Source organism: Phalacrocorax aristotelis, chromosome 3, assembly GCF_949628215.1.
Source record: "Phalacrocorax aristotelis chromosome 3, bGulAri2.1, whole genome shotgun sequence".
Classification (NCBI taxonomy): domain Eukaryota; kingdom Metazoa; phylum Chordata; class Aves; order Suliformes; family Phalacrocoracidae; genus Phalacrocorax; species Phalacrocorax aristotelis.
In genome coordinates, this window is record NC_134278.1 from 73,177,027 (window position 1) to 73,199,597 (window position 22,571).

The 22,571-nt window shown below is 35.9% G+C and overlaps 1 protein-coding gene across 9 annotated transcripts in view; it reads right to left on the minus strand.

Moving 5' to 3' along the window:
* Nucleotides 1-22,571, minus strand: part of STXBP5 (syntaxin binding protein 5) — a 106,009-nt gene that overhangs the window by 45,558 nt on the left and 37,880 nt on the right. For all 9 annotated transcript variants that reach the window (XM_075087997.1, XM_075087996.1, XM_075087994.1 and 6 more), the window contains exons 5-9: nt 20,985-21,119; nt 19,801-19,864; nt 16,225-16,308; nt 5,341-5,464; nt 3,750-3,828 (exon numbers count right to left, since the gene is read on the minus strand). In XM_075087997.1, the coding sequence (XP_074944098.1) occupies nt 3,750-3,828; nt 5,341-5,464; nt 16,225-16,308; nt 19,801-19,864; nt 20,985-21,119 (486 nt within the window). The remainder of the gene's footprint in view (nt 1-3,749; nt 3,829-5,340; nt 5,465-16,224; nt 16,309-19,800; nt 19,865-20,984; nt 21,120-22,571) is intronic.

Here is a 22,571-nt window from a genome sequence, read left to right on the forward strand (position 1 = left end):
GTACTCCTACTGCATAATTAAATGGCAGAGTACAGCAAAGCAAAAATATCTTCTAATCTTGAGAAAAGATACTAGAGGCTTCCCTTCAAAAATTTTTTAAAATTCTTTGAGACATATTTTTAAATACATCCATATTTTCTCCAATATGCACATTATACAGTTGTTTGTTTATTGCAAGACCAAATGATTGAAGAATAAGATGAAGTAACTATATTAATTTACTAGGTATTTTCTTCTTTCCCAACTACCAAAAGTCACCACTTATTTTAATACCAGTCATGTTTAAAACAGGGCATAACACCTTTTAAAGAGCAGAATGATTGTTTTTAAGTGTACAGCTCAAGAAATTTCACCCATTATGGACTATTGCCTCAAATTCCCGGTTATATTTCTGGAGGGAAAACAGACACTTAAGAGCGTGAAATTCCTCTGGATTTACTTTTATACTCACTTTAGGTAGGAATCCTACCCTTTGTTTGTGACTACCTTGGAAGCAGCTCATATGTCCGTATCTGGAGAAAGTTTGTAGGGAAAAAAGCCATCCTGACATATCATGAAAATGAGGCTGAAGAGACTTCCCCCTCCCCCCATTTTTTCCTATAACACCATCTTTCCAATAATGTCTAAATGGATTTCACCGGTTAGCTTTTGAAAGACTAGTGACTAATCAGGTACATCTTTATTTTTGAAAACTGTGCATGAAGGGTTTACTTTACGCACATGCTGCCCTACATCAATTTAAGGCTTCACTGAAATGTGCTCTGTGTTTATGGCATTGAAGCCGAGGCAGACTGAGATAAGCTTGTTTCTACAATTATTTCACAGATTGTGATACTTCAGAAAGCCCTGTGACTGAAGAGTCGATAGGATCAGTGTTCTGCTGGCTGAGGAACACCTCAACGGAATGGCCATAAATTAGAGCATGGGTCCAGAGAGTTCAATATCCTGCCTCCAACACTAGTTGAAAGAGTATTTCTAGAAAAGGACTAAGGTTTCGCCAAGTTTTCATTTAATCTCCATTTTTTATATTGGAACTTCACACAATCTGTTATGGTCAGGTTGATGAAATAATTTCAGGAAAAAGACAAACTTCAGTTTAACCTGATTATTTTTCAGGGTGTCAACAAAGAGCAAAATACTGGTGTGATGTACTTGCAGTATCTCATTCTGCTAGCGTGATTTATTGCAGTTATTTTTTTGTCTTCACAAAATCATTAGTTTTTTAAACAATGATGCTGCCAAGAAAATATACAGTAATTAGACTTGCGGGTTCACAAAGATCAGTTGACAATAACAAAGTGACAAATTTCAGTTCCTAAGTTTCAAACACCACAGTGAGAACTGCATGCTGCTTTCTCCTGGTTTCATTTCTCAAGGTAATCAGGTTGTTTCGGGCAAGCTTGCCAGAGTCTGTAGCCTTATGAAGTGAAGAATGGAAGAGTTAAGAATAGATTACACTAATTGGTCACAGCGGTTTTTCACAGATGAGTTAAAGATTAAGTTGACTTTAGTCTGCCAGAAAGACTAATACAGGTTTGCGTATGAACTTTTCATATTTTCATGAAACCACGGATTTACCATGAACACAAGCTGTGCATTTTCTAATTAATTTCCATTAATTTCCTCAGTTAAAATCTGTACAGATCATTGGGAAACACTATAACAAATTCACTACAAAGGGGGGCAATGTTTAATGAAAAAAAGTTTCAGAAAACACAGGATTAGGTCTTGCAGTGTATGAAAACAAAATACAATGGAGAGCTGAAAGGCTCACAATCCTGGAGAATGTTTCTGCTCTATTTCATAAGTAAACTGACAAATATCAGTCAGTTTCTGGCGATCTGGATATGAAAAAGAACAGTGTATACATAAGTCAGGCCATTGGTACCAGTTGGCTTAATATTCAAACCATGGGTGAATTTGTTAAGAAGTTAATCCCTAGTAATAAATGAGGAAAAGACTTCAGAGTTAATTTTGCTTAAGACCAGAAATCTTGTAGTTATGAAGATGAATTACAAATTCGTTTTGGGAAGTGTGCTTTTGAACCAACAAGCTCGCACAACAAAATAGTACTACTCAAACTAAATTAAGAGATCAAGAACTTTACTTATCTGGAGACATTATTATTGTAACCTCTGGGTCCTGATTATATACATCCATCTTGCTAAGGGGTACTGCTCTACAGTTAGTCAATGACAGCTGCATTAGCTACAAAGACAACCTTTTTGATTATGTTTTATGGGGAGGCTTTTGCGCTGTAGTTTCCATTATACAGAGCTCACAGTGTAAATTGGGTTTTTGTGTGTTTTGGTTTGTGTTGTGGTTTGATTTTTTTTTAATTAAAGTTCTGGAAGATTATAACAACAGTTTAGATTTAGAAGTACACTGAAGATGAAGAAAAAAAGAAAAAATTAAGTTGAAATGCATCAAAACATTGTTTGTATGACCACTGGAAAAATAGGTGTAACAGAAAAAAGCCCACGCTAGAAAAAAGTAGTCTCCCCAAAGAGCTATTTATTCTTAGAAATTATACTGGCATAAGCTCCTCTAAGCTGTGTGAGAAGTCAACTAGCTTTCACACTGTAATATTATATTTGCATAGAAAAAGCTTCAAACTAATCTTTTCCTTCAGAATGGCTATACGTAGCAGAAGGCTTTTGATTGCAGAAATTGTAACTTGCTGAAGCTGAGACTACTGTTGGTTATCTGTATCTTTCTTTAGATCAGCTTTTGCCATTTCAGCTGAACAAGGAATATGCAGACAGATGTAGACTGCTGCAAGTAAACTATGGCTTTCCAACTGATCGTAGATGTCCATACATCTGGGAATTAGCTACAGTCATAAATTTCTATTTACCTGACTTTTAGCAAAATATAAAAATACACAAAGCCACTACTATTATAAGTATGGGCATACCAATATACAGTAGAAACCTATATTACACAAATTAAGTAGCAATCTTCTATAGAATTGAATGCCTGGAAAGCAAGTGAAAAACAACACATAACACCCCCACCCCCCCCAAGTCAAATAAAATAAAATAAAAAAGACAACAAAACATTTGCAACTAGCTGAACAGGTTTCCATTAATATTTTACCTTTATATTGCACTTTTACTCAAACACTTTCAAGCACTTTAGAACCATAAATAAAAGAAACTCCATGCAGTTCATGAAATCCTTCAATCCTAATTGCAGTCTTGGTAACTAAACATGCTACTCAAGATACTGTAATTCTATCTGAGCATCTTGTTGCAATTACTGCTTTGTTATATTCTCAATGTGCATAATTAGGCACAATTGACTGCATAAATTTCTGCACTCTACCAGAAAAGCTTCTGTCAGTAACATCTTCTGGGGAGGGACACGTATTCAGAATTTACAATATTTGCATCAGGCTACTATTTGCCAGAAGTCAGTTTTTCAGGTCTGTGCTTCAGTGTCTTCTGTGCTTTATCAGCCTTTTTTCTTTAATATTCTCAAAGTATTGAGCTAAAAGACACAAGTTTAGTTGCATGGAAGAAGCACATAAATAATGCATTAGAAGTATCTTTACCTAAATTAAGTAATTTGTTCACATATCTTTGTAGTTCGTTCAGCAATATCTGGTTTACCAGAACTATTTCAGCTGGTTTACTATAGCTCAGTGCCATCATGATATGTACCCCAACAACTGGGAAGCTAAGTACATTCCCATAGAGCTGCATTTATTTTACATATGTTAATTTTCCATACAAAACAAGTCTTACCCTCCTCTAGTTGTTTTATATTCCACCTTAAGGATAGGTTTGCAGGGTTCTGGCTTCTTTCCATCCTTCAGCTGCTTTCCTAAAGTGAATTATTTTCTTATATTAATCTTAGTTCTATAACATGATGAAAATTTATGAAATTCACTATGCAACTTGCAATGTAGAACATTCATACAAACACGTATTCAAAACCTCTGACATTTATAGAGTATGCCTTGGAATAATGTAATTTAAGATTTCTTAAAACTCTCAATACACCAACCTCAAATATTTAGGTTTAGGGTGATTTTTTTTTTTGGGGGGGGGGGGGGGGGGGAAATATGGTTTGTGGTGGGTTTGTGGGGTTGTTTGTTCATGGTTTTGTTGTTTGGGTGCAATTTCTTTGTTTGTTTTGAAGTGTTACAGAGTATTTGCTTTCAAAAATATAATTCTCCCCTAAAAAGTTGTTTTAAGTAGCACTGAGAGATATAAAATTTCTTGTGTCTACAATTTTGCAATTAATCGGTCAGCTTACAAGTAAAATAAGGTTTATTCCAACTGTTAACCTTAAGGGCTAAGACTTGAATTTGAACACAAAGGCCTGTTGCACTATCAGCAACTAAAGCTTCCACAGATACTACTTCCCATGGAGTCAGTAGAAATTAAGAGTACGGTGCAAATATGCAGATTTCTATCTGAACAATGATAAAGTCTGATACAACTAAAGTTCTTCAGAGAATTTAATTTGCAGCCCAAATCAAAATGAATATTAATAGAGGCCAAAATGTGTTAGCCTTAGCTAATTAGTTTTACTACTACAGTAGCAATCAGTTTTTTTTATTTTTTGCCTGCTACAGGTTCATATTGAAATCCACAGCTTCCTTTTTCCACTCTAGTCCACAGCCAGTACAGTAAACATGGACTTTCTGGAGGATCAGACAGGTAAACCAGGATGCTTAACTATAGCATCTTGTACTGTGACTGTAACCTCACAGATTATCCTCACTGTTACGTTCACACTTAAGAATCTGAGGTAAATAAGTTGCTAAACCACGACTTAGACACAGGCACACCATGTAACTCTGGCATTTGTATAGAACTTTTTTGAAGAGCAGCAGCATATTTCACAGAGGAACAACATGTAATGTTAATTTCCTGGATTAAGGCAAGACTTCTCAGAAGTGGGAACATCTTACCAGATGCTAGTATTACTCTGTTACAGACCTTTCCAAGAATGTATATGGTAATCTACACATTTATACATGAAACAGATGCTTGCTTATATGTATTTTAAACAACATATGGGATTATAAAGTCAAGCAAAAAGCAAACCCTGCAAAATATGCATTAGTTAATTTTGAGATCAAGGCCATTATGTGAAAGGCCAGCCTAAGTTTCAGAGATTTAGGCAAAACTGCACTTACTTGGATTCTTATTTCATAAAGACTGAGAGGTTTTTTTAATGAATCTATCAGAATTTGATATGACAGAAGTTTTTTACTTGCACTGCAAGTGCATCTTTAATGCTTGGTTTTGCAAAACACACTTTATTAAAAATAAGTTCTGTGTTTTAAGAGCTGTCAAACTCAGTGGTTATCCATTTTCACCTTACCGTGTGGAGTGATTGTCTGGAATGGTTTGGTAGGAGATTTTACATTCCATATGGTCAAGGTACCATCTGAGTGACTACAAATAAATTGTTTTCCTTCATGATGCCAAGCCACAGAGTGGATAGCCTATGGAAAAGAAGAAAAAAAAACCAGTATGGGTCAAATATCTTGATATCATTTTATCCTCACTCCTTCCTCAATGACATTAGACAGCAAAAGGAAATTAGAGAAAGTACCAATTAAAATCATACTGCTCATAATATGTCCTAATTTACTCATGGTAAGTTTTCCATTCACAAGGACTTCTTTCAGACACACTGTGTCCATCAAAAACATCGTCTTCATTGTAGTCACATGTTTAAGGGAGGAAAAAGTCAAAGTTTTAAATGGCATTTTGAGATGTCTATGTGAATCTGCACAATAGGCAAGCATGGGCTGAGACCGTAAGTAAAATGAGAATTGGAGGAATGGTAGGGTTTTTTTGGAAATAGTTATGACAAAACAAAATATTAGCTTGCATAAGCATTCCAATAATGCAATGGCAGTTTTGAGGTACAGGGAAGTGTAGGAATCTACTAGTAAATCTCTCCATGAATACAGAAACACCTTTATATTAATGAAATTAGGAATGGAATGATTAAGCCATGCCACGTGAATTCTTGCTGCAGGGAGAAACTGACTAAATGAAATCTAGTTGCTGTCTTAAGGTGAACCAAAAATAAAAAAAATGAAGCAAAGAGTACAAATAAGGCAAAGATATCAACTAGTAAGGAGAAATCAGTTTCATTTCTGTTTCCAGCGTCCCTATTAGTACATGGAAACATTATGAAACCTTTAGGTGATGTTCAAAGGAATCTTAATTATAGCATGAAAACATCAATAAACAATGAAAACGTGAAGTATTTCTCTACTACCCAAAAGGTGAAGAAAGAAGAATTACCTGCCAGAAGTATGGAACTTTGATATTTTTGAGAAGGTAGATTTGCTTAATACTTATGGTAAAGACATTACTCTATGTAAACTGAAAGAAGGACCTGAATACGTGAATGTTGATGGGCTGTACGATACCATCTTTTGAGTGGATACCCTCACCAGGGGTTCTGTCTGTAAGCAAGGCTTAGACTCACTCTAGCTCCTCAGGTACCCAAGGACTTCCTCTGTAAGGAAACCTGGGAGTACAAGTAGTAAGGAACCCTAACCAGTAGTTAAAGCTTAGGCAGTAAATTACTAGGCAAAGAGCAAATCACACAAGACTGATCTAAGCCAGCTTTGCCTAAACTGATTACACACAGATCGGATCTTTACTTTTCATAAAATTATACAGAAAAACAAGACAGTTTCCAGCGACATGACTGGGAGAATCCTGAGATCAAACAACAGGCAGAGGAAAATTACTACATGAGTATAGAGTCTTCAGTAATAACTTTTCAAATTAAAGCTGAAAAGGATCTGAATCTGTAAATTATAGATCAACAGAGTTCAGATTTTCATAGTGAAATTTGATCTTTTTCCCTACGTAGTGTGGAATCACTGTAGATTTTGTTAGAATACAGATTTAGTGTACCACCATCACATCTACACATATGTAGCTCAGAAAGCCAGACATGTCACATGAAGTCTCCCACCATCAAAGTGGAATAGTCCTGCTCACCCCGTCTGTAAGATAAGTTTTTATTTAGCAAATAAAAGCAGGTATTATAAAGTAAATTTTGCGTAAATATGAAAGATTTGTTTTTATTTACCAGCATAGTACCAAAGTCAGGGACCAGCAAGTTTGAAAGTGTAGACTTGGTAAAGCAAAGGTTGCATTTCAAAAAGCTCTTTTCACTAAGAAAATAATTTATCTATACTATGATTAGCAATACAATGTAAATAAGTATGTTTTATGTACTGTCCCTTGTGGATTCTAACCCTGACAACAGCAGGCAGCCCATAGTGTCAATGGAACAGCTTTTGATACACATTTATGTAGAAATAGGTCTTAAGAACCAGTAAGAAAGCAAGATTTATAGAGGGAAGGATAAAGCTGAGAAATGAACAATTTTTTCTTTTCTTGAAAGGGAATGTGAAGAAGGAAACGCAACAACACAGCACTGTTGAAACAGCATTAATGCTTATGAACACAAAAAGATCTGATAAACTGAGCACAAAAGAAAAGGATGGCTGCTATCACAATTTCTGCAAGTAACCTGATGGGATGGAAAGAACACAAAGAAAATGAGACTTTTGGCTTTATGGCTATCTATTGTCTAGTTTTATAGAGCATCTGGTTACATTTAGCAATGCACCTAAACATTATTTAAAGCATAACAAAAGAACATATGTCTTTTTAAAATAATCCAACCAACAATTCTGTGGGCTGAGTATGATAAACTTTGGTACAGAGCACTATCCTTTGCTACTACACACTTCACAACTTTTTGTAAGCCTGAAAAAATAAAACCAGACCCGTAAGTAGCTGTAGCATAATCTCTACGTTTCCCACAGGCTAGTGTAGCTACAGCGTCAAGTCAGTTACAATGAAAAAAGTACAATAACTTTAGGTGGCACTAGTTGGTTGATCAATAGCCTCAATCAACAAACCAAAACCAATAGCTGAAAGGTCATCCCAGTACTCAAGTGCAAAAATTTTGACATTTTTTCCGTGGTTAATATTAGTGCTAGAATTTGAAGGAAAGCATAATGTCCAAGTTAGTAAAATCAGGAGTATCTACTGAGGCTGCAAATCTATACGTAGCTTCCTAAACACTAAAAAGCCCCTAGAAGTAATATATTCTTTTCCCCAATATTTGACACAAATCTTACTGATCCAGGATAAAACTCTCAAAAGTTTTAATCATAATTCTCACCTTGATTTAAAACTTCACCCGGTACCCTTTTGGTACCATAATGCAGCAGTATACTTAAATCAGCTGGTGCTAATTCAACTGAGTCAAGTATTTTTCTGGAATATATCACTGGTCATGTGGATCCCAAACTGACAGTGGTCCCTTATGACAAAATCAAGCATTAGTAACACAGAGGACTGTTACTATATTTAAGGCACAAAGCTTCTGTATCCCTAAAATGAGTTTCCTGCACAGGTAACCCGAGTCCTGACCTCACTAACATTCTGAATCCTTCTATTTACAAACATGCACTAACTACAGGGAATCTTTATAGGAATTTACACAGAGAATGCTCTATAAAAAACCCCAACTTTATCTAAATACATCTTTAAATTTACTTAATTATAACTAAAGGTTTCTTATTAGAACTATTCCTAGTACTCCCTTCACTTTAATTTGAAGTTAAAGTAGCTGTTCAGGACTATATAGAAGTTTGTTTCAAAACTTCGAGACAGTTGTGTTGCGGGCTGGGAGCAGGAGGGAGCAGAAAATCTAATCCTTTTTGAATAACAAGCCCAGCATGACCGACTGCACTGTTCTACATATGCCAAAACTTAACCAGAAATGTAGAAATTAAGTATCCTGGAGTATTATGTAGAGAGAGGCTGTGCACAAAGGAAGCCTCACTTTCAGCAGCTGTCCCAGAAGGATTATCCTGTGTGAAAAAATGATTGCTATACTGCCTGAAAAGAAGGGGAACATATCTGATTTGCAGAAGGAGCCATTCTTGCAATGACTGCAAGAGTTACCTGAGGAAGACTGGACGACTGAAATGCAATCACAAATCAGGAACTGAAAGAGTCTGAGAAACAGAACTGAAAGCATTTATATGCAAGTCTCCTAGAGAAACATCTGAAATTAGCTTTTGAAGATTAATACATACGTAAAAACATTTGTTAAATTCAGTTGTACTGTTGCAATAGCCTGCTGATACCCCTACAGTTCACTATGATTTCTTGGTTCTTTAACAAGGTACAAAAATTAATCATTCTAAATACAACCTTATAATTTAAGAGACAAGTTCATCAATAAAGACTCAAGTTTTGATTGTATTTTTCCACCAAGTGGATTTAACTGTTTCAATTTATAAAATACATATTAAAAAAATCCCTTTTCAATTCCTACAGACTTATTTTAACTCTACAGCTAATTATATGCATACCATTTCAGAGCAGTTTGAGACTGTTCTTTATAGCCTATCTTCCTGCAAGACAGAATACATGCAGAAGTTTACTGACACTGACATGAATGCAAAACCTATTAATTTGATCAGTTTCCCGTTTCTAACGGACACTTAACCCATTTTCCTAACACCAAGTTTAGACTCCTGCAAATACAGTTGCTACAACTAAGAAAAAAGTCTAACTTTTTTTTTTAATAATATGCACCTCCTTGCTTCCTTTCCAAGCGTAACAGTCTTTGGTGCAGTAACTTGGGAGTACCTACGGTAGCTCTCTTGTCAACAGCCTGAGAAAGAAAGGCTAAAAATGCTGCAAAAGAAAAAAAAAAATGTAACTACTGAAACCTACATGGCAATATATAATGAAGATTTTTGATGCAATTAAATGTGCAAGTGCCTAGTGACTGCATTGACGTGCTTTGGTTTCTAGTAAGACACATATCAGGGTTGTTCCCCCCCATTCCACAGGCCACTTTGACAGGTTTTTAATGCTGTAAAATGATCTCTTACACTCAGCCATGTACCAAAATATTGAGCCTGAAAATAGTAATCTATAATACATTTGCTGAGTTAACACTATCAAAGCTTACTTTAAATCAAAAAAAAGAAAATACTACTTGAAGAATGGACTTTATTAAAAAACTAGTTTTAATTTTCAGAAGTTGCACTTCATTTTTTTAGAAACAAAACTAATAGTGAGAAATTTACTTTCTTTCACAGCTGAAAAATATAGTATGGGAAATATTTGCAGTATAAACTGTATTCCACATAAGAAATGCTTAGTTTTTTTAAATCCCCAATGTTTGAACATAAAAGGCATAAGAATGATGCAAAAATAATTCGCCCTTATTCTTCCACTGAGCCTGCCCAAGACAGAAAGGATGTTTTGAGGAAAGGGTTTCAAAGAAACTTTCTAAAGAAGAGTTCATTCACAACTGCAGTTCCATTATGTCACTGAAAATTTCCTCCAAATTCTCTGAAAAAGAATGTTACATTGTGCATTATTCTAATTGTAAACATGCAACATATTACTGTTATAATAAAGAGTATACATTACTGGAGTTCAGGATCTCATCTGTAATATAGAAAGTCAAGAACAAATTCTACCTAACTTCCCTGTTAAAACTAGAATGTTGTTGAGGGAAGACCATGCCAGTAATCAGCACTAATACTAATAATGACCTAGAGCTGCCTCCCCCAGCCATGGTTAAGCAGAAATATGATTGCAAACGTTTTGGGGGTGGGGGTGTTGCCCAAGCATTCCTGTCCTTGGGATGAGTGGTCCTAGTGTTCTTGTGCTGCAACTATCAAAGCAGGGTGCTAGGCAGGCACACATGTTCGGACAGGAAGAACACATGGATACTGTTCCACTGACCTAGACTACCCCACCACGACACGGGAATTTGCTTCAAGAAAGCCTCCTAATGGTCAGGTAATTTGGAATGAAACTAAGCAGGCATCTACAAAGAGATATAATAGGATTCAGCTTCTTCCCTGAGGAAGGCACAGAGGTATATTTCCATAAACCTCTGATCATGCAGGAACGATCTTGCATCACTACATCTGTAGTTTTGAGTCAAAGAGTTGCACCAAATGATGGTGATAAACCACATAACCTGAGGGGCAGTGCAGTCTAAGACCAACGTCAACCACAAAGTGATGAGAGGAGACTAATCCAATGGCAAAGTTTCTAGCAAACAGTCTTTATGGCATCAATGTGCCTGGTCACCCCGCTAGCATTGCCTGATGAAGCCTAGTCACCTATTAACAGCCACCATCACTCAAAACCAGAAAAGTGTTTCACAGCATTGCTACAGGAAAAAAGACTGCATTGTTGGAAAGGATCCAGCTCCAGGGTCCTGACATCTACATCTTTGTTCTTGCAAGATGTTGCAAGACATCTTGCCTTGATGTCATGCAGAACTGCAGCTGTGCTGTAGCACCAAGCTCTGCTGGTGTCAATCCTGCAACTCCCTGAAGCAAAGCTCACACTGCAATTAGAGCGCTGCAGTTTCTATTAGGCACAGAATCAGCCATCACTTTTGCAGTAACTGGTGACAGACTTTATTAGACTGATGGGACCACAGAGTTAACCAGTACCAGAAGAATTACTTGTTTTCAATAGGGTTAGAGCCAGAGAATGTTTCCCCTGATGCTAATAAACAGGCCTGATTCACCAAACAAGATCCCTCTGCAACCCAGCCTGCTACACTTCAGCGGTCTGAAATGGCAGTCAGGGAGGAAGAAGGGAGACCAGGCAGCATTTCCTGTGTCTGATGAGCAGCTCTGCACCAGATCTCAAGTGTGACAAGATTGAGCTAAGTTGCTCTCTTACAGGTTTTCAACTCCACACTCAGAAGAGCTCTCATCAAGAACAAGTGGAGAACCATGGACATAAATCTTGAGGTTTAAAATCCTGCTCCTGCTACAGGGCAGAATATCACATGCATTACCCTCTGTGAAAGGTGAAACACATTCACAGATTAAATACAGCCTTTACAACCAGCATATGAAAGACGCCTCTGGCAAAGCCACCTAACCAGCAGATAAACAAGGAACAAGAGCTAGAAAGATTCTGTGCACAGAAGTATTTAAACTTACAAGGTTTAGCAGCAGGAAAAGATGGCAGACAACTTTCTCTGCTGTGCCACACTTACCAGAAGCAGAGGAGATCTCATGAGATAAGGCATTATTCCACCACCGCTAGACTCTTGTGTGCACGCTCTCAGGCAAGGAAACCACTACATTGCCAGGAAGTCTGAAGTTTTTCCGCAAACCTTATGTTTTCATGTGCAATGGGAATTTCCAACTGATACTTTTCTTGAGTGTACAGGAAGATGGGAAAAGAGTTAATTATACCATGACCTGCTGTATTGTCGTGCAGCCAGAACTAATTATGGAAAGATATTGCTAGGGTGGTCAGAGTACCGCTGCCTTTTGGGGCAGCTACACAATCTTAGATTTGACTAAGCTAGTCAATAAAGGTCTTGGCAAGATATTACAATACTTTAATTATCATACGTCACCCTAGTTATTTTGTTATTGGGGATAGAGGGGAGAAGAAGCTAAATAAGGAATGATATGGGCACCAGTTTTTTAGGCTCCTTTATTATAAAGGGAGCAGAGGCCTTACTGCCCAGTCAACGAGAAAAGGTATTCTCCTAAATGGAGAAAACCATTTGGGAGCAAGCTTAACTCTAAAAGGTATGAACTGTGTTCCATCCTGGCTACAACATCGTCGTAAAAATACTTTGGTTACTTCTATTACACATGTTAATAACCAGATTGTGTTTCGTCTTCTTGACGAACGTTTCTCAACTCTGAAGTCAGTATTACAAGTTAAAAGAACAAAACTAATATCAGTCTCAGATGGGGGGGGAGGGGGCCGGGAAATAAAATATCAAGGTGCATCAGTCAAATTTAGAATGGACACACATCAAATTATTTCTGTTGTACCCTCCCTGTGTCCTGCTCAATTCAGTCTGTTTCTTTGTTCTGCTTTAAAATTTACACAACAACTGTACCAGCCTGCCACTGAAATTATTTGCTTACACATACACATATAGACATGTCACTTTTTGGCTAAGTATTTGAATTGCTAAGTTATTCAACTAGAATGAACAGGTTACCTTATCAGAATTCCAACAATGCCACTCAGCATTTTTCACAGTAATGGTTAGTGTTACTTGTCTAAGATTCAGAAAGTTACCCACCTTTCCAAAGTAACCTCTTTCAGCATTACACAAGCGAGATTGCTTTTCTCTTTCCTGTTAAGAAAGCTAATCATAAAAACTAGCAAAGTTTATTATTTGCCAACATTTTTGTTCTTTCAAAATGCAATAAACACACCTGTTCTCCATTTCTTAACATTTACATTCACTGAGTTGAAGCTGCTAGCTGAAAAACAGCAAGAACAGTATATTTATATAGGCCACTAGTTATTCAGCACTAATCATAGTATTAGAAGGATAATATTATGGAGCTGAATATTCCTTTCACTGCCAAACTGAGGGAGATTCTCCATTTTTTTTTCTGGCTAAATAAAAACAGAGGCACTGAAATGAAAGATAGGTACAGGAGAAGCCCCAACTCACCTGACTCACATGGAAAAAGGACACAGATATATAGCATATATGTAATCATTCATGTTCTGCAGCTTTCTATACATCTTCTCTGTATCTGACTGGATCTTCTCTCAAGGCCATCAGTCCAGAAACAATTACAGCACTCTCTGCAATGGCAGCTTTTCATAGTCCAATTTCCTTGTATTTCTCAATTCTGTTAGACAAAACTAATGATTTTATTTCTATGCCACTCAGGCAAGAATCCAGAAGAACTTGAAACTGCCTAACTGTATCAAATCCAAATTCAAAAAAGGGACATTACCCTGCCTTCGCCCTTAGAAGATTAGAACTAAATAACTTGCCCATTGAAGAAGAAATTCCTTGTCATACTGTGTTAAGTGGATCAAAACCAACAAATTGTTACTGCACAGAGTAATTCTTTTTCCAAAGAGATATTTTTCTTAAAGTGTAATCTGAACTCTCAGAAAAAAGCATACTTCACTGTTTAAGACTTGAAGGGCAATTTTTTAAGCAACATTATGTATGTTGATTCTCACTAATGAGAACTGTGAAACTCACCAAGTTCACTCTATAGATCTTAATATTTTTCTCACCCCTTCCCATCTGTTCCTGAAATGATAGTACACATTTCTTTACCAAAGCACCTGACCTGAGGTATTCCGTTACCTCTTTTGCAATCAAAAAAACAAACTGAACAACTACATGCATTCACTTAAATTCTAAAGGAAATAAAAGATTAAATGGCTGAACTATTCATCTGCTGTTTGCAACCTCTCAAATCAGGCTGGTTCAAGAAGATGACAAGCATGGAGTCAATTTTTAAACAAATAGACCACAAAATCAGAAAGAAAAACAGAATAAGCAGCATAGTGTCTACCCAGGGTAAGTTTTAGGAAACTGCAACAAAACTATAAAGAGTTAAACTGACATACTGATGAGTATAATATACTAGGTAAGAGAAGTCAACATGCTTTTTGCAAAAGGAAAGCATATCCAACAAGCCTCCAAAAACGTTAACAGGCACGTGGCTAATGGAAAGACCAATTAAGCTGCCTACACAGTTTTCAAAGCCTTTCAAGAACATCTTTCAAAGGAAACTGAAACCTAACAGACTAGAGATCCTTGAACAGATAAATAATTGGTTAAGGTATCAGGAAGTAAAGTAAGCTCGAATAAAGACAGGCTGGCAGTGAAATTCATTAGTTTATGGATGAAGGTAATTGGTAGAGACCCTCAGGGATCTGTGCTGTTCAGTTCATTTATTGATAACTCAGAAAATTAGAACAAGCATATTAAGGTGATAACTGTGCTAACAGTACCAAAACATATTCAACGTATAAATCAGGATTCTGGTGAAGAACTGCAGAAAGACTTAATCTTTTGTTGTCCAACTATGTAAATATGAAGCTATGCATAAACACAATGGACTTTGAGCTGACAATTAACACTGAAGAATGAGACTCTAGTTTTATAGTAGGCTGTTCCAAGGAAGTATCTGCTTAATGCTTACAAGCATCAAAAGGCTAATACAGTATCAAGATCAAGCAAGAAAACAAACCCAAACATAATTATTCCACATCATAAATCCAGTGTGCCCACATCTTGAATATACTATGTTGTTGTGTTTCTTTTATAAAACAAAGATAAAATAGAATGGTTAAAAAAGTTACCGAAGTGCAGAAGAATAAGAGGTAATGAAAGAACTTGATTAAGACTAGAAAGAGATGATGGAAATACGAGTAAGTTTATGAAACAAAGTGACAGTGGGAATTAATTAGATGTATGCAATGAAACTGGAAGGCAGAAGATCGCTCTTCACATAACATACTTTGAGGCTTATACAGACATTTCTGAACACACAAAGAAACCTCATTCAGCTCTGATGTTCTAATACACATCAGATGATCTAAGGCTTAGGCTACTTCAGAGACTCCCCTTCAAAGAAACTCTTCATTGGTAGAACTAAATACAAACAAGCATGAGTACTAAGCCAGAACCACCAGGAAAAAAAAAAGTCCTGTCTTGCGAAAAGTTCAGCACAGAGCTAAGCTACAGACATTTTACAACCAATTAAATGTAAATCGAGAATAATTTTATTTTTTTAAATAAAAATTTTATGTTCTTTTAAATAAAATACATCAACTTCAGTATTACATTGATTTTTCTTAATCTCAGTCTTTCAAAAAGCCTACATTCTCTCAAGAATCAAGATTTTAGAGAAATGCTATTCAATGCCATGTGTTTTTTTTTTTAAACCTCCCCCAGTTTTATTTCAAACACTGATCTTATCCGACAAAGGAAAGGTATTTATTTAGTGGTTTCTTTCCTGCCCCCCACCCCCCCCTTTCAGAGTATGTGAGAGATTCCAAATTACAGGAATTGCTAAACCATCTTGTTTCAACTTAAGGCTCAAGTTTAAGACAGGTGAAAGTTGCACTACTCAGTAACAGAAAAAAAAGAGATCTGAAAGCTTCCCCACAGATCCTAAAATTAGTAAAGAAATCCAGTCCATGCCACCATTCATTGCTTCACAAACTTCAGCTCAGTGAACACTTATTGGGTCTGAAGCTTCTATTATTCAAACTCTGTAGCTCGTTTAGAGAAAACTTCAAGTACTTGCAATTTCAAAGAGACCTATTTATTGATCCACTGGTGACAGAGCAGAAAAAAGAAAACAAAATTGCTATTAGAACAACAATTATCCTCATCGCAATGCGGATTAAAAAATGTTACCTCATCATGTGAGTATCTGTAATCTGCCTTCTTTGACTTCAGATCCCATAATACCACTGTTCCAGACTCAAAGCCAATCAGAAGCTGCAATATTAAACAAATATATTTAAGTCTTGATAAGGATAAGCAAAATATCATTTGCAATGCCTGTAGTTCTTGCCCCGAAGAGATGCAGCATAATACCTACATTTAGAAACTGCAAGTAGTTGTGACGACAAAAATTAGTGAGAAGCAGTGAAGGCTTCTATGTTAGAGAGGTTTATTTTGTATTTGGTGTTATTCTCCTAAACTTCCAGCTGATACAACTGACAATCATACAAAATTAGAAAATAAAATCATGCATTATTCTGAAGAGTCCTTGGAAATCCCTTTGAGTTTCAGAAAGGTCGACATTAAACTCTAAGTGTGTTCCATCTTCCATCCTGAGTTAAAATGGCGGGAGGTGGGTGGGGGGGTGTTAGAAAACAGAACTTTTCATTGTGCATTTTCCTCACTGGAATTTGTTCTGAATAGATTTGCTGGAAGAACACATTATCCTTCCTGAAGTTCTAGGTAATGGTTCATTGTCTATAAAGAAACTATGCAATATAAGCTTTCTCCAGATGTTAGTCACAATTGAGATAGCTGGCCAAAGGAACACCAAGAATGTTGGTTGCTGAGAAGAAGGAAGCTACAGAGAAGTTAGGATAATTTTCCAAATAATCTTTTTTGCTAGAAGATTAAACCATTTCTGCAGGGAATGAAGATCCAAATTGCTTGTAATAATTGGTCTAACACATTGTTGAGTATCTAAGTGTTTTGCTCTCCTATGTTAAGTGACACTTCTCTTAATGAAAAGACAACAAGGCCAACACAAGGCAGTAGCAACAGTCTTGGCACTTGTTACATAGAAGGTGACAATGCAGCTTCATCTTTCATGGCTGATGAACCTACTGTGAGATCTTTCCTTTGAGCAATGTTGCTACAGGAGTAGCAGCTCCTAGCATTAAGTAGCATGCCTTCACTCCCACTTCTTTTTCCCAGCATGGACATACAAAAAAATGGAGTAGTTGGCTGATGGGATTTACTCACTGTTGAACAGCCTGTTTCCTCCGAGCAAACAGAAGCACCATTCATATTACAAGTTAGAAAACACTGCCTTCACACCCACGCCATTGTAGTCAAGGACAGAGATCTAAATCAATATGGTCTATTGCCGTACCTAGAGGTTTTGCATAGACAGTATATTAAGATGTTCAGAGTGCACAGTTATTTCCAGCATGAATAGAGGATCTCCTACCAGCTTACAGATAAAGTAGTTGATCTATTTCAGTGCTATACAGCACTAAAATACCTTAAAAATATTAGGCCCATTTGATCTAGTGAAAGTCAATATTAGATTTTCTCTCACTAGTGTCATGTATACTAGTATTTTAAATGATCTTATAAGCCATATTTTATAATTTTCCTATTTTAACTTTAAACATTAGAAAAATCAGTGATTAGAAGGCTAATAGCTTGAACAAATTTAGAAGTGAGTACAAAAGAGGTTCTTGCAATTGCACAAGTTTTTTTAGTAATTTTTTTTATGAGAAAGAAGAGGGTGTGAGGTCAGATTCTGAAACACTGATTGATAGCCTGATTGATAAAAACAGTAATTCTTAAACTTTAATTGACAATAATTAAACATTGGGTGGGGGTGGCATACACCAGAATAGATAGATCATTTGCCTTTTCTGAAGTTACCATAGCTTCACTGCCTTCATATTCTAGGGTCCAGGATTCTGGAACATGATTCAAAACTAATTCTACAGAGAAACCTATTAGTTTTTAACTTACTGCAGCGAGCTTCATCCCAATGAAAAAAATCTGCTAATGAAATTCTCCTTGTTAGACTGAAACCTCAGGTGTCTAGGATACAAGCTTGTAACTAGCATGCTATTAAAGCACTCAACCCACTGCTAAGACAATAGTACAATTCCCTCTCTTCAGTTTTATTCACCACTAACACGTCAAATGAAAAGCAAGTAAACCAAAAATATTTCCCCTGAATATGTGGAACAGTAGTAAGCAAAAATATTCTCTCTCCTTGAATATTCTTCACAAATGGGAGTTAAAAACTAAGATATTTCTGAGACATTACACTGAAAAATATTAATTCAGAATTTAATTCATCAATCTATTCCATTACTCATGCCTGATTAATCTAGAGTGGAGTCATTAATGGAAATCTGTTTAAAGTGGCATGAAGGTCTCTGGCTAAGTTATAATCATACATTTGTCATGTGTCTACACACTTAGAAAAGATACATGTAAGACTGCTGTTTTTAAATCCTTCTTTCATATTTTGCTTTATTCATATTGTCAAAAATAGGGGAAACCCCTCCTGCCTACTCTTCAGTGTGGATCAAGGGATCCAAACAAAAGTTGCAGTAGACCACTAAGACTTGCTGAATAACTATATGGGGCACACAAGCAAAAGAGCCTGAAGATCCATCATAGAGTGGATGAATAATGTGATCCCATCCCAAGACTTGTAGAAGAGGTCTGTTACCTGATGCACAGACTTAGTCTTGCAACCACGACTTCAGTGGGGAACATATGATTTGGTACTACAGTAACTGCTGTCACCTAGAGAAGGCATACTAACATTTTCACTCCTTGCTTTCTTTTTCAATTCATGAAGTCTTCCTTATGAAGTTACACATTCTATGTTGGTTTTGCATGACCCTTGTAAAAGGTATCCCAAAGCAAAGGTTAACGCCTGTAGATTTACTTTAATAATACTGAAGGAACTCATGACCACTGAGTTCATAGCTCAAGTTCTTTGTGGCGGCTATGTCACAGGATCTAAAAACTATTGTCTTGCAAGAGCATCAAGAATGTATACTGTGAAAGTTTTTGTCAATATAAAAAGATAATTATACTAATATTATCTTAAAAGAAGGAAAAGACAAGTCTAATACATAGCTCGCTCTTACATGTTTTAGTTGATTTGACTTTTCTGAAGTATCTGGTTGTACTACAGACCAGTTAGCTTTTAAGGAATTTATTATAATCACTAGATGTTGTCTGCTAAGTGGGAGTATGTCAGTTAGACCTCAAATCCCATAAAAAATGCTGCTTTGATTAGCAAAACTGAAGATGAAGTACACAGTATTCTATATAAATATGTTACTCTAATATGCATTTTAAATTGTGAAATAGCAACACCCAAGAGCATTAAAAAGTTTATTTAATTTCCATCCTACTATTTCTGCACTCAGGGTATGATTTATTTTAGTAACATCTTAATTTTTACCACCATAAGTGAAGTTCTTTGCTTTTTTCAAAAATTTTTGCAATTAAGCACTTTCAGCTGGACTTTCAAACGTTTCTGATTACAAGATGCATTCAAATATTCCAGTAACATGTCTTGCAGTCATGTCTGTACCTTGTTTCTTATTATTTTCAGAGCCTAAAACCTTGATTTGCCTTCTTTTTGCTTTCTATATTGTCCTCATCTACTTAATCCTCCCTTAAAAAGCAGTAGTATTTATACTTTAAAAAATCTTCCTTGAAAAATAATGTGTTGTATAGTCTTTAAGCATAACCTACCTTTCCTTCATCCATTGGATTGTCACTAATGTGGACAATAGGTCCCGGGTGAGATTTGGATGACCTAAAAAGAAACACTTCCATTTAATTAAAATATTTCCCCTGCCCAAAACTGCATCTCAAAATGATTGCACATAATACAGACTCTGCAGATACAGACTCCATGGAAGCAAGTTATTGACATTTCAGCATGGAGTCTTACTTTCATGTTCAAGCCCATACATACTTTGTCTATTTTTAGGCACTTAGTCTCTGTCTGTTTACAAGAAGGAGAGACTTATTTACTGCTTATTCGCAACACAGGAGATATTGTAAAGCTAATGGCAATTTTTCTATCTTAAAGTTTGTTGTTACAGAATTGACACAGTTGGAAAAAATGTTTATTTTTATGCTAGAAACCAGGTCTTGCCATTTTCATAAATTGCCCAAGCTGGGCATTATTAACACAACACTGAGTTAAGACATTATGTTGACTTCTTGCTATTGAAGAAGATGGACTAATGAAGAGCTGTATTTCTTTCAACAGCCTTTGGCAAGCGATGGATTTCATATGTTTTCTGAAGACAGACGTAACATACTGGGAACAAAGCAACAGCACAGGAACAGCAGCACACAAGTATATGCTTTCTCCCAACAACACACTATTTGCATACATGAATTTATTATTAAAAAGGAGGAGAAATGACAATAGCTATAACATATACCTCTCTTGGAATAGACTTATTTAAATTTACATTTTCAGCCAGTAATTTTACTCAGCATGCATCAGCCCTCTTACAATGCATACCTTTGTACTTTGGGATTTAACCCCAAAACCGTAGCAGTCCATGCCTGCCCAAGTACCAGCCACATCATATTTCAACGTATGTTATTTTTCTAGCTCTTTATCACCACAGATAATTTTCATGTCTATTTTTGTATTGTTTATTTAGTCTATTTTTATGTCTATTCCAGGCACCATGATAAAATAGTATTACAGGCGGAAACATATGTATTAACATTAACACTTCACATATGAGAAAAAAATTTACATGACTATTTACGTACTTTAATCACATATTTGGTGTAGTGAGACTAATGTGGAGGCCACTCTAGGTAACAATGACACTTCTGCAACTGATGTTAATAACATCTGGGACACTTCTGTTCCCGCCCCTCAACAAACAATACTTGATTAAACTCACAGTTCAATGGCTTTATTCCACATGATGACATAGCCTGAGAGAGTAAATGATTCCACGTTGACAATGTGAATGTTTCCTCTTTCAGTGCCCACATATAGCCATTTACTTTGGAAAGGAAGATGACAAAATGTTATCCTGAAAGAGAAAGCCACCAAAAGAGACATTAAAGAAGTCTTTCAGGTATACTACTCTTCAAGGTTTACGTTGCCAAAAGGTAGAAGAAAGGCAATATCTTATTTCTTCCTGTTTGCTAAGTTACAGGTAGAGAAAAGTAGCAAAGCCAGAACATAACAAAAGTAAGACATACACAATGTAAAATCTTGGAATAAGCAAAAAATAGAAACCAAGCTATTCTAAAACTATTAAGTCATTCAGATAAAAATTACACAGCCACCTTTGAAAATTTTCATATTGAATGTATTTGTTCAAGATTATTCATATTAATCTTAAACTTAATTTATAATAATATAAACTTAATTAATATTAAACTTAAAATATTCCTGTGTTACAATCTCTAAATCTCCCTTTGAAATCTAATTTGAAGTTTTAAATAACAAAGGATTTTTAGAAGTAGCCTTATTCAGCTTAAGCTGGTTTCAAGTAAGCAGACAAAGGCAAAAAAATAAAGCATAAGAAATATAAGTTTACATGTAACCCAAAGTATACACTAAGGAGCAAACCTAAAACCCATCCTGAACTACTATAAAAGTTATTATTTTAAAATAAGTAGTCTAAATTTGGGGCTATTATTTTACTTAAACCACATTTTAATTTTCTGCCTTATAGCTTTCTCTTCTGCTAGAAGGAAGTACTTGAACAAAACCCCAAAGCTAATGACTGTTTGTACCAGCAGAGAACTGTTCTTTGACCATAGCTCCAGTACAAATCTTAGTATTTGAAAGCCTGGTTACTTCTGGCCTCTTGGGTCCTGCTTAGTTTCCTATTTCTACAAATTTGATAAGGAAATCATGTGTGTAAGAACTGAAGCTTCTACAGGGTCTGATTTTTCTATACAATAAAAATACTAACTTGAAATTAGAATCTAGAAACTTTCTGGAAACTGTAAACCATTTTAATCTGACAGGGCCCAATACTGAATGAAATTGCCAGACTACCTGGACTATCAAACTTCGGCTTTCAGAAGTGTTTCAGTGATAAGGTAAAACAGTTATTCAATGGAAATTTGTTCTCTCTAATCCTTAGCTTTACAGATTTTTTTTTTGTTCTTGTTTTTTCTCAGTTGGGCTCCCTTCTTGCCAAATCCACGCATCACTTCACAAGCCTGTTAATAATTATTTATGCAAAGAACATATTTAGATCCTTTGCATTAGATGCTGTATGTACACATTCCAGCACAAAAGCAAAGCCTAACAGCAGCAGTGAAAAAAAATCAGCTGAAAAGATGTTAATTTGTATTACAGGTTTCAACATTTAAGGCTTCTGTAGTAATACTACCTGGGTCAGAATTGTATCACTAATTTATATCACTAATTTCTTTCCAGTTAGGGAATGCAGTTTTCTCACGAAAATATTTACTTTATCCATTTTTTAACTACCTAGATTTCTAGTGCTTGAGTATTTAAGCCA